Source organism: Homalodisca vitripennis, chromosome 7, assembly GCF_021130785.1.
Source record: "Homalodisca vitripennis isolate AUS2020 chromosome 7, UT_GWSS_2.1, whole genome shotgun sequence".
Classification (NCBI taxonomy): domain Eukaryota; kingdom Metazoa; phylum Arthropoda; class Insecta; order Hemiptera; family Cicadellidae; genus Homalodisca; species Homalodisca vitripennis.
The window spans coordinates 17,581,307-17,601,890 of record NC_060213.1 but is presented as its reverse complement, the minus strand read 5'-3'; the positions used below and the strand labels follow the sequence as shown (position 1 = coordinate 17,601,890).

Below are 20,584 nucleotides of genomic sequence, written 5' to 3'. Positions count from 1 at the left end.
CATATTATTAATTTTAAATTGTATACGGTAATTAATTCTGTACGTTAAAACTGTATGAATTATTGCTCTTATAATAAAACAAAAGTTACAAGTTTTATAATATATTGCTATGATTTATTGCTTCAATAAAATTGTGTGTTTAAAATTGTAATAATTAAAAAAATAAGTCAGTCATGAGACTGACCGACAAAAGTAACTACTTCTTATAACAGGCTGTGGATACAGTCTTTTGTCACTACTTAGATTAGGCGTCGGTGAGACCCTGATGGCCCCAGCATAAGCAATGTGTTGATACGTCGGAGATTACTGGCACGAGATGCCTGATTCCTCGGGGACAGCAGTTGTAGTCGTGGAGACTGGCGTGTCGACTGAGGGAGGACATTCCTGGGCTCTCAAGAGTGTTAATTCAAGGGCAATGAGACTCTACTATTGCCCCTGCTAGCTGCCGTTGATTCTGTAATGAACAGCCAGTTCCTCGATATAGACGAGCACGGTCTCTTTGTAGATATAGTGGTCCGCATACAGATCGTGGTGGTGCGGTAGGGTAGCAAGGACAAGTTTCCAGCTGGGCGGATTATTTGCGACGTAAGTCTCAAAATGGCGATAGATGTTAAGCTATTCGCCGATAGCCATGTCATTGGTGCCAGCAATCAACACCTCGCAGCTAGGTCCTGCCTCATACCCTTGATTATAGATCCTTATGAGGATCTGAAGGATCTATAATCAAGGCTCATACGATGCTTGGCTAGAGCCGATGATGTCGAACAATCGGGCGCCGCCGGGCAAGCACACTCCGCTAACTGAATTTGCAGAGCTGATACGTTCCCCCACTAGTCCCGTATATAAAGAGCTAAAAAGATGAACCTTAGTGGCGAAGAAATATCGCACTTGGGATACTAAGAAATTATTCTTATTGAAATAAAAAAGAGATAATAAACAAAAATACACGAAGTTAATGTTTTAAACTGTTAAAGTTAGTTAAAATTGAGAAAAAAAGTAAAAATAAAAAAATCTAGACCCCTAATAAGGTTCCTATGCTATTTCCCTAATAGAGATAATTGGTTCAGATAACCTATTAATATATGAAAAAATAAAATATTGCTGGGAATATCAGCTGAAAAAATATTAAATATCATAAAAAGATCAACATTTTTAACTACTTTAACTTTATGAAAATAACTACTCGAATTATTTAGTATACATATTTGTTATCCCGGAACTTGGTATCTAATCCCTTGGTTCAGCCCGATTTCGAATTGTAATATCTGCTTGATCCCCTTGCAGTGAATATCCTAACAGAACCCTACTGACATCCTTTGAACATTTTAATATCCACTCTTTACTAACCATAGATTGATAGGCTCTATAGGGAAGTGGAGTGCCATTGATAATATAATTAAAAATGGATAGTTACCAAATGAAAGTATAAATAAACATAATAAATAAATAAATAAACTTTAACAGTATAGTCAGTATGTTAAACTTTACCTACACACATACAATATTTTAACCAATAAACACGATGTATTGTAAATGTGTATGTTAAATAATTATTGTAACCATTTGAAGTACAGTACCAGTGTTACAATATAACTAAAAATATAGTAGTATTATAAAGGCAACCTGTAACAAGAGAAAAGAGAACTTCAAAGATGTATGTTATTAACTAGCTGGCCTATATGACAAACAGCAAAGGGAAAAAGACTTTCCTCTTTTTTTTTTTTACTGTCTGGTCTGTACTAGACTGTAAACAAAACATAGTTTGGGAAATGAATAGACAGAGTTGAAGTGAAATAGCGTGTTAGAGTCTTAGTGATAGTGAATAATTATAACAAATTCATGTAACACCAAATTATTTTGATGTATATACTATAGTATTATAGTCCAGGCCTAAATATTTTCGAATTTCAATAACTCACATTGTGACTCTAGGGATTGTTTTGTCAAATTCTACTGTACCTTTACCTCAGTGTAAACACTGTAAACATGTCTGTTGAAAGAAAACGATTTGATTGTTCAGCTTTACCTAAAGGATGGCAAAGAGAAGAAGTGATGAGGAAAAAACGGTCTTTCTGCAGGAAAAGTCGACGTTTATTATTACAGGCAAGCAAAACTCCATTACGGAATTTAATGCTAGTTATTACAAATTAGGTCTACAAAAGAGTGTGCATGGTTTGAATAAATGTTCTTTGCTATGTTGCAGACAAAAGTGTGTTTCACTTCTAATACTATCCTTTGTATTTTCATTAATTTCTAGGCAATTTAATAGGTTAAAGTGCCTATACATTAAGAATTAAAATAGGCTATCATAGACAGCTCTATACAAGCCTGATACAAACCAATTTATAAAGGTCAAAACTTGTTTTATGCCTACTGTAATGGATTTATAAAATATTTTGCATTTACATTACTATTATTTGGTGTTGACTGGAAAATTCAGCATCTCATGTTGAAATAGGAAATATGGTTGTATTGGTTCTATTAGTTATTTACAGGCTGATATATAATAAGCGGCCACGTAAACAGTCGAATCAACTATCGATTTGAAATACGCCTAATTAAGGTTTCAAGTATAAAAACATTTTACCTATAGATATTCATAATCATTGCCAGCTATTTTTATTTACCGGAATAATAATGTTGTTGATAATTAATTTATTTCTATAAAATAAAATCATTTAGGTACATACTGAGTAGGCTAGTGACATCGATAAGAAAAATGGCAATGTAGTGACATTGGTAAGAAATATGGTGATGGAAATGTGATTTTTGTCTTGAAATGTATTTTTAAATAATGAACAATGTTTAAAATGGTTGTAAGATAATGACCTAGATGGTGGTAATTTATTGGAGCATTTTATAAATGCTGTCAGACATGTTTAACATGTAAAGTAATTGTAAGTACTATTTTGCTCAAACATATTATAAGTAAACTATATAATCTATATAAGTAACTATATATTTTACATAATCTAATAAAAAAAATCAATCAATTTATACTGTTAAGTTATAAGATTTTACAAGTATTAACATCAGTATTGCAGCACAATGCCTAGTCTAGATATAGTTGTAACTATAAATTACAAATAAACTGTTACATTTAAAATTCATACTTTTGAATTAATTTGATGTTATAGATATAAAAGGGGGAAGCCTAAATAATAGGCCTAATTGAACCTTTTTTTGGATAACACAAATGTTTTATTTTTACCGTACATTGTTTTTGAGTAACAGCCTGAAATAGACTAGGCAACATAAATATATATATATTGCTGCTGTTGCCACATGGTACTGTGAGGAGTCGGGGGGGGGGGGGGGGGGGGGGGGGTTCACGTCATATTTTACAAGAGAGAACTGGTGCTTTGATATCTACCGGAGGCCACAATTTTTGGGTGGGTTTTTCTTACTGGGAACCTAAAACACTGCATTAATAGAAATAACAAACTTTATTTGACTTCCTGTTTAAAATACACATTATTGTGACGATCGGTTCTTGTTTTCTGCCTCTCACAAGATGTGGTGTTGACAAGAGGAGGCCACTCTGTTCGTACCTACTATTTGTTATTAGGCTATATAAGTAGGTAAATACATACGTACATATTATAAATATAAAAAGTTAATGAGCGCTCATGTGATCTGAACTTGAATGTAGTCCTATCTCAAGGGACGTTTTTCTTTTTTTTTGCCATAATTGTTGGGTGGGCACTGATCATTAACTAAACCTACTTATATCGCGTAATAATAAGTAGTAGATAGGGACAGAGTGGCCTCATTCTCACAGACATTGCTTGCTTTTGGGAGGCAAAAAAGTAAGAGCCCATCTTCTTAATGACACTTAATTTTCACAGTAAGTAAAATAAAGTCTGTTCTTTCTAATGTAGTTTTTTTTAAGTCCCCAGTAAGGAAAAGTCTTCCAAAAATAGTGGCCTGCTCTGTATAATACGGAACCTCTCCCTGCCAGTCAATAGATGTGAATATATCAGGAACGGTGAACACATAAGAAGAAAAGATGTGTTTGCTAATCCTTACCTTGCCTCACCACTGCTGCTTAGTTCAGGGTCCCATCCCCCTTACCCCTCCAATGCAATATAGCCCTCTCCTTAACTTCATGACTTTGATTAACCAACACCATCGTGACACATCTGTCAGAGTGAATGCTTACAACTGGATGTAATGATGTTTTTAATTCCATAAGGTTTTCCATCTGTTTATGGTTTTTAATGTATTTCAATATGAAAAATATTTTAAAAATATGTTTTTAACATTGCAGTTTTTTTTATAAGTGTCATGGAATTGAAATAACTTAAGGATATACTTGTGTAATTCAAATTTGTAGGTACCGTAGTTGAAATTATTTTATCAATCGGTCGAGTTTTTATTGACTCACACTTCACTGTATAATTTGTAAATAAAAAATAACTTATTTATAATTAAAAATATATAAACTACATATATACTTTTCATCCGTTACTTAAAAATAAATTATTAAGATACTTTATATGTAGTCTAATATTTACTTTTAATCTATTATTCTTAAAACCTATGATCTATTTATTTTAATATTGATTTAAGTTCACTTTATACACAGTTCTATAATTTCAATTAAGATTCCTTTTAATTTTCATTGCTTTTATCAAATCTTTTACACCTTTCTTGCATGTGTTTGTATTTTGGTTTGTTTGTGTTTTCTTGCTTATTTTTAGCTTAAAATTTGAAATGTATTGTACAAGGATGCTGTAACCGTCAGTTTTAGTTTCAATTCTTTAGTTCCCAATTCCAAAGAAAAAATAAACAGCTAAAAATATATGCTTAGTGTTTCTCTATGCTATCTAGTTTGCAACGTCATTAATTCGTAAAATAATAGTTTTTATGTAGCTTGAGTAAGTTCTAGTACAAAAAAACAAAAGCCTTGGACTTTGAGGACACAAATTTAAGTAAGGGAGATGCAAAGGTCCTTGTAGGACTAAGCGCAGGGCAAACCGTCCTTTTCCCTCAGGAAAAAAAAGTTTTAGTACGGGTAATGGTTTTATTGCAAAAGTTAACTTGCAATGAAGTAGTCAAAGTTCACTGTTTGAAATGTACTAAAGGAACCTTCTTTTAGAGTACAAAAAAACACTCTAAGACTGAGAACGTGATAGACATATTTGTTTGCCTAGGTCCTAAAATAGGACTATATAGATCCTTAAGCTTACATATACATTCTTTTGCATTCTTTAAGTTTAAAAATTTAAATGATACGGAATACTGTTGAGGCCTTAATGGTGAAACAAGTGACCATGTCCCTTGGTGTAGAAGTATTTAGGGACAGTAAAGGGGCTATGGTTGTTTACAGCCCGGACGGAAGGAAGGTGCGCAGCAAGCCTCAACTCGCTCGATGTTTGGGAGACGTCATAGACTATGGGTCGTTTGACTTCCGCAGCGGCAAGGTCAATAACCTACTTCTGCGGAAGCAGAGAAAACAAAGGTCTTCTCAAGTAGAATACAGGTAATATCCGATCTTATCCTTTGGCACCATTGGTCTTTGTACATTATTGTTGAGTTGGTCACACCCTCCCCCCATTCACATTTAACCTCTTACATGTTGCATTGGTTTTAGTTCTGCACTGATTAAGTTCATCACAACTTTGTGTTATGAGACTGTTTGGTTAGTTAGAAAACCGCACAAACCAATGCAATTTAAGTTGTCGAGGCATATTTTTAATTTGCAAGATTTTTAGTGATATTGTTTTAGAAGGTTAGTTTGATATCTAATGAATTTTAGATGAATTAAAATTGTATCAAATGTTGTTTTACAACTTAACAAAAAATTAAAAGCAAGTGAACAAAAGTAATTTATACGTAAATGCAACTATTAAATGAAAAGTCTGTAACCATTTTTTTATTCAAATTTAAAACTGTAAAAATGTTGAATTATGCTCAGCATATCTTTGACCGAATCTTGGACCAGCTTTGCCCTCAGAAACGTAATGGAGTGGAACGGTTCTAATAAAAATAATTATTTTACAATGATCCAAAATTTGTTATGAAACACTTTGATTCAGATCATAACATTTACTTAGAACGTGATTAAGCTAGAATGGAGAAGACTAACGTACAGACAGCGTTTTGTGTTCTCGATAGTGTAGTCCTTGTAAAGCTCATGGGTGAGATTTCACTATTCATATTGAAGAACAAACCGCTGTGGGTGTCGGAGATGTTCATACAATTTGATGTAATTTACTTTCGAATTAGGTTGTATATAATTAGTTTTAATCTAAGTTCAGTGAATACTTCAGGAGGTAGAGAAGTTAGTGTATGGAGTCAACCACTGAGAGAACAATGCAACAGTGGCTGGCATATTTTAGGGAAATTGTTAAATGCAGCCTCAATAAGTGTTTAGTATAACTAATAGAAATAATTCCTTTTTTAACATTTTAAATTTAAGTTTTATTTTACATTTGGTCTCTAAGAGACTGAACCTGATGGTGATGTCTACAGAAAAAAATTAAGTGTAAACAGAAAACAATAAAAATTAATTTTGAGATATTCTGTGTGTTTCTTGTTAGTTTTCAAATGATTAGTTAGTTGCATAGTGGCAAATTTCTAGTTATTCATATAAAAAGAACAAATTTTGTTCAATATTCATCTGTGAATTTTGTGCGTTGTGAATATGTGCATTATTAAATTTGAAATAAATTAAAATAATGTTAAATAAATAATAGTTAATAAATAAATGATCTATTCATTATGATTTTTGTAATTCATTTATCATTTTTAAATACATATTTAAATATAATTTAAACTGTCTTTGAGCTACCTGTGTAAAACGGGGAAAAATTCAGTTCTTTTTAAATACTTTAGAATCCACATCAAATTTGTAAAGTAAATTTTAGAGCCAAGATTAAAAAAACGTGAATAGACGACAAATGTATTTAACAATAGAATTCTTTAAGGTTATCAAAATTGTTCACTAAAATGCTAAAATGGTACCTGTTATAATCTATAATAATCTTGTTTTTAATATGTGAAATATAACATAGGCTATAAGTTTTATCTGTAAAATCTGTGTACCTTTTCAAGAATTAGGTACTTTATAGTTAAAGTGACCGATTTACTAACAATACTGCTCACACAATTAATCCTCGATTCCTCATCTTAACCCCAAAGAGGAACTATCTGAAGTGACTTCCATGTGTAGTGGATCTTATTAACAAATGCTAAGGCTAATTTTACGAAGTTTATAGTATAAAAATAACCATTACATTTAGTACAGAGTTAAGTTGTTTCGATTTACTACAATTTGGTAGTATGAGACTTATTATTTCAAAATACGTGAAGTTAATGATGATGATACTGGAGTTTGGGCAATTGAAAGTAAACTATTTAATCAGGGGTAGTTATTAGTGTAAGTAAATGTTTTACCGATCTGAATGCATGTTGTAGAATAACACTCATACAGTTTATGGCTTCTCTTTGCATGAGCGCTTCTAAGTAGAGTTGTTTTGTACAAAGTTTTTATGCTGGCATTGCATCTCATTGCTTGTATTTGAGTTACCTAGCTGTAATACTCTGAGTTTCTGGCATGAAGCATCATCCTTTAGTTGCATTTAGATTTATTCTTTCAAATGCTAAATTTAGGAACCTAGCCTAATAACACGTGTTGTGCGGTACGCCTATTTTTATTCAATGCCAAAGGCGTTGTGTACTGAAAAAGTACATTGCTTTGTTGGATCATTTGTTCACACCTCAGAGGAGTCTAGTACTTATGATCTCTGTAATACTCAGTTGGGCACGATAAATGTTACTAATTGGTGAAAAATAATCAAAATAATTTCATAGAAGTCAAAGGCCGTACTTGTTGGATTTATTATTCCAACAGAAGCTAAGAATTTGTTGGATTCATACCTGAAGATATTGTAAGGTCTCTTCAAATAAAATTTAAAATGATTTGTTAATCTGAGTCATTTGTCTATTGCAATTATTAATTTAATTGAATTCTGTAACTTACTACTGAGTAAATTAAAAAAACCTTTTATATCGGAAATACTAAAAGTATTCACAATAGTAGGCCTAACAAGTTCTGCATCCGTGAGTTGAATGAGCAAATGCACATTTTAAAATTAAGTACTTTAATTACTCAAGATACTTAAAATAGAGTATCAACTGTTTCAAATCTGAACCAAAATGAAAATGTACTATTAATAAAAAATAAATTTCTTTTGAACAAACAACTAATAAGTATTTCTTAACAGTATTCTGTTCATTGTTCAATTGACTTATGTAAATTATCTAAATTTTAGTTAAATAAACTTATCACTTATCTCAAATTAACGTTATAGTGTAATGTAGCAAACAGGTTTTGCATCTTTTAGGTTGCACTTCTCTAACCGAGAGATCATGGGTTTGATACCTGGGAAGATCAATAAACCGTTTTGCAAATGGTTTTAGATTGTTTTCCATTTAAAGCGATTGGAGGGACTAATAATTAAAATTCTACTGGCCTAAATAGCATCATCCCCTTTACAAAGTGAGAGGGGTAATGAAGTCTGCTTCTTATACGTTCATAAAATTGTCAATTTCACTGTGTTTTGGTAAAAGATTTTACATATAAATCAAGTTCAAATATGATAATAAGTGAAGAAGAAGAAGAAGAAGAAGAAGGCTATGATCATTTAAAATTATAAAGGGTCTGGGGTTTGAGTTGTAGAGTACAATTGAAAGCTGCAAACTTATTTTCAACAAAAATGATCCAGTGTGTCCCCTTGACAATAAATCGACAATCAGTCGTAATTGTACTGTATTCAATAAACCAATCGTCACTTATTGTTGTTTTTGCTGTACAGCCGAGGTGTTAGGACAGATGCTTCCCTGGTGCCACCGATTCGCCAGACTGCATCTATCTTCAAACAGCCGGTAACAGTGTACAAGACACAGGAAGGGAAAGTAAAGACTGATTTCAAGCATGGTCCACAAGAGAAACCCAAGCAGGTGAGTTTCAGTTTATTCAAATTCATTTTTTTAAACTTTGAATTTTGACAATAACACATTGTTTTGTAACGTCAGGTTTTAAAAGTTAAAATTGTAATCTAATAGTTACATCCATCCATACTTACAAGCATCACACACACCCACAATCGTTCAATTTCATACACCAGATCTGAAATTTGGCTGATTTTCTGCCAATACCTACTAGTTATCCCAGTTATCCCCAGGGTGAGACAATCAGAACTCCTCAATTTTTTTAAGCTGTCATATGATAAATATTGCAACAATAAATCATCTGCTGTGTTTATAACCTTAAGTGAACTGCACCATTTTAGTAAACATGGTGTTTTGGGGTCCTGAACACCTCGCTTTTGCTGTAAAAGCGTTTATAAGAACTGTGATCTTCATGTGAAAACTCAAAGGTTGTTTAGAACTCACTTCAACATTGGTTGACAAGGCCCTGTTTCAGATTGAGAAACAATTAAAACCTGAGTAAGTTTATTTAGAAATACAGCCTCTACCCAAAAAAATTGGGGAAGTCAAAAAACTGTACACACGCCAAACAATGTGGAAAGAGTGAAAGTTGTAGTTACTCAGTCCACAGTGGTCAGTCAGGAAGGAAGTGTTGGCACTTGGGCTTTCAAGCAGATACATGCTGAGGATTTTGCACGAGGACCTTCATTTTCATCCTTACAAAATTCAACTTGTGCAAGAACTTAAAGAGCCAGACTATGGCAGAAGAGTTGTGTTCTGTGATGAATTATTGACATGAGTTGCCTAATTGAATTATTGATAAATGAGCTGCCCAAATTTTTCTAACCTGTTGATTATGTCTGATGAAGCACATTTTATCTTTCTGGCAGTTTTAACAAACAACATGCGTTACTGGAGTGCTCATAACCCCAGAGAGCTTCAGCCCAAGCCTTTACATAGCCCCAAAGTGACAATATGGTGTGCAGTTACGACAGAGCGAATTTTTGGACCTTACATCTTTTAAGATAACTGGGAAACACGGTTACTGTGAACTCAGCACAGTATGTTGTAATGTAGAATAACTATTGTTATTCCCATTACTAGAGACGCTGGATATTGACTCTAATGCTCTGTACTTTCAGCAAGACGGGACCACTGAGCACATTGCAGATCTAACCATTACTGCTTTCAGAATGGTTTTAAATGGTTGTTTGATCTTAAGATTTGTTAACATATACTGGCCAGCACAAACACCCAGATTTATCTGTTTGTGATTTTTTTTCCTACTTGAAGTTCAAGGTTTTTCAAACTCGTCCGAGAAATTTGCATGAACTAAAGCAAAAGATTACAGGGAAGTTCAGGGAGTTCCTCAAGAAATGCTGGAGCTAGTGTTCTGTGGCTTTTTTAGCTGTCTGTAGGAATGTTTCCGGATTTAAGGTCGTCATTTAAAGGATGTGATTTTCAAAAAAACGACATTGACTAAGTAAAATTTTACAGTATTAACCATGTCTTTATATGTTATTTAGCAGTAAAATATTAAAAGTATTAAATTTGTGATACAAAATAAATGTGGTTCTCATTGCATCACCCTGTATATAAAATTTTATAAGTGTAATTGATGTCACTTAGGTCGTCAAAGCCCAGTGGGCCTATCTCCACCTGTTAGTGCTACAGTTAATGTCTTTGTTTTATAAATGTGAACAAAATTGTATATGCTCATGTAATGGGAATATATCAAATTTTATATTGATGCTATTAATGTAACCTGTACATGTGTGAATATAGAAATTTTAAATTTAAGTTGATGAGAAAGTCTCCTCTCTCACTAACAAAATTAAAAATTAAAATTTATTATTTAGCTATTGCATTAGTCTACACTGATGTTTTTAACTAAGAGAGACAAAAAAATGATTCATACTAATAGGTAAGCCAGGGCAATTTTTTTCGTATCGTAGTCAAAAACCTTTCTATCCTCCATCTACATTAATGGAAACGTTAGCTGTATTGTGTGGTGTGTCAGTTGTTCTGGGAGAAGCGGCTGGAGGGGTTACGAGCGTGTGACACGGACGGTCACGAGCTGAGGGCCATGGAGTTGCCGAGGGGACTGAAAGCAGTGGGTCCCCACGTGAACGAGGAGACACTGCTGCAGTCCGTGGCCACGGCACTCCACGTGTCCAGTCAGCCCATCACCGGCCAGACGGGCTCGAGAACCTCCCTCGACAAGAACCCCGGGGTCTACATCAACCCTGACCAACCCCTCGTGCAGGTGAGTTACCAGATATTGTGTTGATTCAATTCAAATCAGTTTGGTCTTTGTTCTTACTCTTAATTCAATGCTGCAGCACTGATACTTGAGATGGTAGTTTTGTCCTTAACCCTTTAAGGTCAAGAGTCATTTTACTGGCTTGTATGAGATCTTGGTTTTATTTTAACTACTGTGCACATGTTTTTTTGTTTAGTAAGCGTTTTATACATACAAATAACATTTTAAATGTTCTTAATAATAACATTGTATATGATTAAAATTTAGATTGCCTTAAATGTATGTTAAGCATTAAAATTATTTTTTGAATCAACTCATTGATTTACAATTATATAAAAATGATATTTTCAGTCCAGGGTGGTGGAAATTTGTGGTTTTTTTCTAATAACATTGTGGTAAATAAAAGTAAGATCAACAATTAAATATTTTGTTGTATAACTTAAACAAAAATAATGTAAATAAATTATCAAATTTTTGTTGCTCTTTTGTTAGCTAAAAGATTGGCTACTCATAAAGTGCTATGGTGGGAGGGTTTATTCAATGCGAAAGTTGAGTTAGCTTCATTTCATCCTCCGCTTAGTGCCGTATCTAAGATCTGATACATAGATTACACTGGATGACTGTTGTGTAATCCAGATATATTATATCTTTGTAATCAAAGTGTAATCAAAATGTATCTGACATCGAAGCGATGCAGAGTTTGTTATGAAAGTCTATACATACGTTTTTGAATTTCCTCAGACCCAGGAGTCAATCTGTACTGTGTCAGATTTTAGACACTGCATTAAGTGGAAGGTGAAATGGAGCTGAAACTCAACATTCACATGATAAAAATTGTTTTGACATTTTTACTTAATAAATTCTTCTGAGAAACAAACTCAAAATCACCATCCAAAATTACTGAAGACAATGGAAACTCAGACAGTTAACACAGAGCTGGAAATGTTGGATTCAACTCAACACGAATTGGCTCAGATAAAACTCAGACAGGACCTGATGGAAAACACTCAAAACACTGCAGGCAGAACTAGGCAGTCAAGTTTAAAAAATGTTTCTGGACGAGCAAATTCCACCTCCTCAACAACAATGAAACCATTAAACAATAAAAGTACAATGATAGTAGCTTAGCGGAGTGCATACAGGATGTCACTGCAAGCTGCCAAGTACAGGTCCAATCATCCAGCTTTTAGCATTGGAGAACCCATTAATGGAGAATTTAATTCAACCAACAATGCCATAGAATCACTGTCAAATGCCCCTCAAGATGCAACTCTCTATGAAAGTGGAACAGTTAATGAAGAAGTTTTTATGAAACCAAAAGAAAAGAAACCTTCACTTACAGCAAATAATCCGCTCTGAGGAGGAAAACCTTGAAGATTTCTTCAATAACCACATGGACATCTATAGAATAATTAATGAGCAGTACAAAAATGGCCCTGTTGAACATTTTTTAGAAGCCAGCCATTTCAAGAAGTTCAAGGAGAAAACAGACCAAGAACACCAAAAAGAGCGTTAGCATCAAAGCCAATTAAAAGGAAAACACTGACAATTTCCCATTACAATGCTAATCAAAATTTAGTTAAACTGACAACTACATCGAGTTCACCAAATCCCCCAAATAAAATTTCTGTCCTACACCAAAACATGCAGGAAATGAGAAAATAAAACAGACAGGCTAAATCACCTCCTTGAGGAAATAAATCCAGACATTATCATCCTCAGTAAACATGGATTAAAAAAGGATGAAACAGAAAATACCAGAGTACCAAATTACTGTTTAATAACGTATTTCAGTCGTAAAACCCCACAAAAAAGGAGGAGTCGCCATATTTGTCAGAGATGAACTGGAAACATTGCCACAGCCTCTAAACATAGAAAACAACCAAGAACTAATATGTGAGATGGGAATGATCAAATTAATCTCGGGGGGAAAAGGCAATTGTACATTCTTGGTGTCTACAGAACTCCTGTAGAACAACTTGAGGAAGCACTAAGTCTACTTTCTGCAATAATCGAGGACACAAAAGCAGAAAACCACCCACTTATAGTTATAGGAGACATTAATGTTGATGGCTTGAAATCAGATAGAAAGAATCAAATGTTAAACAACACCGTGAGCAGCCACAGCATCTCAAGACTACCACTACCACCAATGTGAGTCACCCCTACATCCATCTTATCAATAGATTTTATCTGCACTAAACTAGACAAAGAAACAATACTTAGGCATGTACTGTGCTCCAGTGATGTATGCCGATGACACAACACTTCTAGTGTCCGAATCCTCTCCAAATAACTTAGCCATAAACTCCTACACTGCATTAAAAATGGCCTATCAATACTGCCACGAAAACGATCTAGTAGTCAACACTGAAAAAAAACCAAACAATTAGCTTTTCTGAATGCAGTGCAGTGCAGTGCATTGCTAAAGCAGAGCAGTGTTAACAAGGAGCATAGTGCAGTGATCAATATAGTTAATACATCTGTCAATGGCTTTAGTGTGGTGCAGTCGCCCGATTCGTCTTTAAACTTGCAAGTTCAGGCAATCCCTCCGATAACATAAATAAGTTCCAGTCCGTTAAAGTTTTTCATCAAAATATACAGCATCTTTCTTCCAGAATAAACGCATTAGAAATAATTTTAGATGAGATAAAACCACAAATCATTATACTTACAGAACATGATACAAAAGAAGAAGAAATAGAACGAATTAATATTAATAACTATACAGTAAAAGCTTATTTCTCCAGAAAAAACAAAACAAAAGGAGGTGTAATGATATTGGCTGAGGCGGGATTTGAGTTGAACCGGGTGACTGTGCCAAACTCTTTGGCTGTAAGGTTAATTGAGGAGAGGCAATTTGAGTTTAATGTGTGTAGCTTTAACACCCCTAAAAATAAGATTGTCATTATTGAAATATATAGATCACCAAATTCGGATACTAGGATATTTCTTGATAGGCTTAGCCTTTTAATAGAATATATTAGTAAAAGATATGATAAAATAATAGTAGGAGGGGACTTTAATATTGATGTTCTTAAAAATGATAACAATTGTAAACTATTTAAAGAAACATTAAGGGGCCAAAATATGAAGTTTTTAGTTGGTTTTCCCACACAAGAGTGGCCGAAAACTCGGAAACTGCCATTGACAATTTCTTGGTAAAAAACATAGACTTAAGTAGTATAAAAATAGAAGGCCTGATAACTAGTCTATCTGATAATGATGGACAATTGCTAGAAATAAAAATGAAAAATACATTAAATGAAAGGAGGTTGCTTGTAAAACAAGAAATAAGAAAGCTGTCACCGGAAAATCTAAATTATTTTTCACAGTTGTTATCAGGGGAAACATGGAAAGATGTATATTTTGGCTTCAGTGGAAACTAAGTATGATAAGTTTTATAACTCATTAAGTTTCTATTTTGACCAGGCATTCCAAAAATTATTAATAACAAAAAATAACAAAAAAAATGAATGGGTTACAGAAGAACTAAAATATAAGCAAGCAAATCTCATTCAACAACTAAAGAGTATCGAAAAAACAAAAAATTTAAAATTAAAAATCAAATTAAATCAAGCAAAAAAAGATTACAAGCTTGAATTGATCCAATCTAAATGCTACTTTCAAAAGCAAATCAACAAATTAGCTAATATTCAAAAAAACCGTATGGAAATTAATAAAACTCAGAAGTAGGGGTGAAAGAGAGGGAAACTCTTGAAAACATTACATTAAGGGAGGGAATTCAAATTGTATCTGATCCCAAATTGATAGCAAACGCTTTCAATGACTATTTTGTTAACTTAGTGAAAGATTTAGGTACAAATAGTGACAATCAGTTTGTGAATTTTGATATTGAATGTAATTATAATGATGCTCACATTATGAAACCAACTTTTAGATTAAGACCAATAGATAAAAGAGAGGTGGAACAAATAATAGACTCTTTCAAAAACAAAACGTCTAGTGGACATGATGAAATACCGGTCACAGTAATTAAGGCTGTAAAAACAAACATAAGTGCAGTTTTGGCACATCTAATTAATTCCTCTTTTGTTTCTGGTATTTTTCCAATTAAATTAAAACAAGCAAAAATAATACCAATACATAAAAAAGACGATAAAAAGGACGTTTGTAATTATCGACCGATATCTGTCCTACCAGCAATATATAAAATATATGAAAAAGCAGTATATTTACAATTAACAGAATTTTTAGAAACATTTAATTTATTTGATAAAGGCCAACATGGATTTAGATCCGGTAGGTCAGTTGTGAGTGCTGCTGTGTCATTTATCGAAACAATTATAAGAGTCAGTTGATGAAGGAAAACATACGATTAGGGTCTTCATGGATATCTCAAAAGCTTTTGATAGTGTTAAACACTCTAAGCTCATGGAAAAACTAAAAACCTTAGGAGTAGCAAACAGCGCTCTTAAATGGTTTCGGTCTTACCTCTGACAGATCTCAATATGTAGAGATAACACACTTATCAAAACAGAACAAAATTATTAAAGCCTCTTCTCATTGTAATGCTCTAAGGTTTGGTGTACCCCAAGGGTCTATTTTAGGACCACTACTGTTCCTGTGTTACCTGGGTGGCATAGATAAGGTTTTGGCACATGAGCCAAATAGTGAACTGTGCCTATATGCCGATGATGCAAATCTAGCTATGTCATCAAGATCTCTAGAAGAATTAGAAATTCATACTTTTATTGAATTAGAAAATATTGGCAATTATTTAAAAAACCACAATTTAATATTAAATTCAAAAAAGACAAACTTTGTAAAATTCAAAACAGAAACAAATAAGAAACAAAATAGAACGTTGAAGGGACCTACAATAGTCTGTGATTCATTCGAAATTGAACAGAAAAACAGCACAAATTTTTTAGGTTTAACAATAGATCATCATCTGAATTGGGATGAACACATTCATAAGCTTTTAATTAAAATAAATTCTGGGGTCTATGCATTACGGAGAATGAGTTACTACAGTGACCTAAAAACGTTGAAAAATTTATATTTCGCTTATGTTCATTCTCATCTCTTTTTGCATAGCCCTGTATGGTTCAACTAAGCAAATAAATATGGAAAATATATTAAAACAACAAAAAAAGGCAATACGGATAATGCTGAAGCTGAAATATAATGATTCAGCTAAAGAACATTTTAAACATTTAAACATTTTTACAGTTTATGGACAATATATTTTTGAATCAATCCTTCTAGCAAAAAATCAACAATTAAATTTAAATTCTAAGACACCCAGTCACCATTACAACACTAGAGCAAAACACGAGATTATTCCGAACCATAAGTTGAAGTTTTTTGAAAAAAACCTACATACATGGGGAACAAATTTTTAAAATACATCCCACAAAACATAAAAAACTGAAAGTGGCTCTAAGTTCAAAAAAATCTAAAAGAGTACCTAATCAACAAAGCCCTCTATTCCATTGAGGAACTATCCACCTCTCTTTATAGTTTCTAAGATGCTTGCAATTAAGTACTAGCTGTACTTAACATTGTAAATATTATTTAGGTAGTATTTAGAACTTTGACACTATTCATTGTATCACATATGCATAAAAATGAAATAAAGAATTTTGAATTGAATTGAATTGAATTGAATTTTGGAAGGAGACAAGAAGAAGTTCCAGGATGCCTGACGTATCAATGGAAAGTGAGAGAAAATTCCTCGGAATGATTATTGACAGCAATTTATCATGGAACAGTCACATTGATATACTCTCCAAAAAGCTGAATTCATGCCTATATGTTTAAAAAAGAGTAAAGCATGCCAGTGATGAAGCAACTACAAAAATTGCCTATTGTTCGTTATTCGAGTCACACTTAAGGTACGGCCTTGCAGTTTGTGGAGGCACAACTGCAGGAAATTTAATTAGAATACTGCTACTACAGAAAAGAGCAGTCAGGATCATGTCTGGCCTTGGCCCAAGGGAAAGCTGCAGAGATGCCTTCCCTCATCAGGGAATCATAACAATTATCGGGCTATACATCAGAGAAGTCATAGTCCATGTTGACAAAGAGCAATTGGGACGAGACCATGACTTCCAGACCTACAACACTGCCATGCTTCAAATTTTCACCTGCCATTACATCACACTGCACTATTTGAAAGGAAACCATCCTACATGGGCAGAAAAATCTTCAAACATCTTCCTGAAGATATAAAAATGCTACTAGGACAGAGACTGAAGACAGCACTGACCAAATGGCTCTCTAGCCGTCCATTCTACACCATGGATGAGTTTCTGAACTGGAAAAGAGAAGAGCAATACTCTCAATGAAAACTAACCATACAATATTTGACGCCATTGCATTTCTTGATGATTTGTAAATAAAGAATTTGTCTATTGTCTAATGTTGTAGAGTTATATCATACATAATCTGTGATAAATTTTAACAACTAATTGTTTTGATGTAACATGCTAATTGAATTTAATGAATGAGTGTACTAATTATGATGTAACCTAGCAAGAGTGCATTTACTTATTGTTAGTCGTGCAAGCTCCAGGTGGAGCGATATTTGTAATGGAAAACAATTTTTACTTTTTTCAGTGATGGATCCAAGAGTATTTCATATGTTCAGAATTTCAACTTTATAGCTACAATAGTTGTCTACAAACACACTATAATCTAATAAACATAAACTTACAGATGGAAACCAAAATAACCACTTTAGGACCCTCATTTATAGTGATGTCTTTCTTTGTCATATTCTGTTTACAATTTCCCGAAGTGTGGCCGGCTATTTTTGAGTCATTCAGCTATTTTTTAGCAGCAGCGAACACTAAAGGTTTATGAGTTATTTTACGTCATTGAATTAATCTGATGCTTCTGACACATTGAATTGATCAGACACTTCTGACACATTGAATTGATCAAATGCTTCATTTGCCCGCAGGCTCTGTCTGTAGGAGACGAAGACATCAAGAGACAAGAGGACAGGGTTCACTCAGCCAGACTGAAGTTACAGGAGGCCATCAAGGGGATGCTGGCGTAGTGCTTGGTTTGGGGTCTTCCCTCTAGGGGTACAGCCGACTGGGGTACAGAATATATCTTGAGATTCAACCACTCCAAACTCTACCATGAGTCAATTTTGATATGGAATTTGTGAGTCTACTTCAAATGTATTGAAAAAGTAAAATGATCTAATCAAAACTGAGTTAGCCATAAAAAAGGGTTACAAGTATTATACCTTTTGACTTTAGAGCGTTATGCTGACGAGATTGTTTACCAGAAAAGTGGAATCTTAAAGATGTCACCCAAAACATTGTAATCATACCACTATATAATGTTCTTTTAAAATTTAACCTTATTTGGTGGTTTTCCGACTGTTATATCCTTTGATTGTACTTTTAAGTAAACCTTTACTTTAGTTATTTGTCAATGAATAGGATTGCTTTATTTTTGACAGCCTAATTTGATGATATAATAAGGTATGGAGTTGAATATTCCATATCCTTTTATTCATTAATATACTTATATTATAAGATTATTGTGCAGTAGACTTTGTTACGAAATACAAAATGATCATATTATGGATTATGGAGGTTGGTTCCCATTGAGAATAATAATGGTGAGGAAACAGATTGCTGTACATGAACTTGTTGAACATTTTTCACATTAATATTTTAAAAAATAGTTATTTAATTGATTTTTTACAAAGATTCATAGCAATATCACAACATTTTATGTGTATGCCTTGCCTTTTGTTAGTTTTCCCCAGAGCTTTTTTTGTGCAAATAAGAATGCAACAACGGAATCAAACTAAAAATAATGTCTTAACAGATTATAACTATGTTGAATTGAAAACTGTGAATCCACAATCTCTTAATAAACTGAAAATTTAACTCCAAATGCGCATTCAACACAATATTCGTGTCTGGAAAACGTATCAAAATACAGTACACACAGGAATACGTACCAGATTGTTGTTGTAGTATTTTATTGTTACCAGAGGTTTATAAATGTATCTACTTATTTCAAACTGTTAATTTTAAGCTAGAATATTGTAATTTGGTTGGATATTATGTAATTTAATATACTTAAATAATGTATATTAAGCAACAAAATTCATTACTTTAGAAACTTGTAAACAGTGAAGAGTTCACATTTGTAACAAACAAAGCTTGGACTAATGTCAATATTGCAATGACACTATTGAAATATTGTAAAAGAAAAAATATAATTTACAAAAGTTCTCTTTGATGCAACAAAATATAAGGTTTTTGTACTTCACGGCTGTACCCCTGAGTGTTTGTAAATACTGTTGTGGGGGTGTTGTGTTTTATTAGTCTAAGTGGTTTTATATTATTTGACGATAAGTGTTGTGAACGTGTCCAAAAACTTTAATTAATCATCAGTATTTTTTGTTTATTCGCTGTAATGTGATAACGATGACAATTCGAGAACCACATAGATTAGTATTGCTCATATTTGTGTACCGTTAATTAACAGTTTGTGAACAACAAAATTTACATTTTGATTAAGGTCATTGTTAATTTTAACTATCTCAAAGCTACGTATACTTTTCTCTTCAGAACAATTTTAAACATATTTTTACTTTTTATGTCAATAAAATATACGAATTTAATTTCAAATATAAACATTTTACGTTGTATAATTTTAATTGTATTTTAATGTTCGTGTTACAATAAACATTTAAAATTAAAAAGTGTATTGGATTATAATTATTTATTAACCCCGTAACATATCGGAATAGGTAAACTGCACAATGTTGAACGTAATAAAGGATATGTGGATATTGTTTTCTGATTAACAACAATTGCGTATAGGTTTTAGTTTCTGTTAGATTTGTACGAATATTTCGAATTTTGGATTTTCTATTTACTTTTGTCAAGGGATTATTTTGCATTTCTCTGTGAATTGAGCTACATACAGCAATTATCTTGACTATAAGTAAAATAATAACACAAACAAAACAATGTAGAGTTTTGACTTTCTTCGTTTTAAATAAGTGGTTGTATTTTCATAAAATTGTACACAAATAAACAAGGTATAAACATAAATTGTACAAAAGTTATTACACCAAAAAATGACATATTCTGTTACTATTGAACAACATTTACTACTATTATTATAAACTTTTTAATTAATTAGTTTCTTGATGTTTCCAAATCATTACCAAGTTTACAAAAATCTGGATGTATATAGTGGAGAAAAAACAAATACTGTTTGTGTAAATAATGTACATCTTGGGCTATGCTTATGTTAAAAATTTTTTTTGCCTGACTCCTTGTAGACCATCCTCCATCGGATGTGAAGTGTCAATAACTACCTTCCAAAATAAACGTTGTCAATAAAAAACTATTTCTTAAGTTCTTAATTTACTAA

The 20,584-nt window shown here is 32.8% G+C and overlaps 1 protein-coding gene across 1 annotated transcript; it reads left to right on the top strand.

Moving 5' to 3' along the window:
- The first annotated feature begins 1,716 nt into the window (after window positions 1–1,716).
- Window positions 1,717–18,368, top strand: LOC124366935 (methyl-CpG-binding domain protein 2-like). The gene is given in 6 exon segments (XM_046823544.1): window positions 1,717–2,058; window positions 2,060–2,103; window positions 5,333–5,485; window positions 8,823–8,967; window positions 10,958–11,203; window positions 18,132–18,368. Coding segments are annotated over 6 exon segments (759 nt in total). The 5' UTR covers window positions 1,717–1,986; the 3' UTR covers window positions 18,231–18,368.
- The last annotated feature ends 2,216 nt before the right edge of the window (window positions 18,369–20,584 follow it).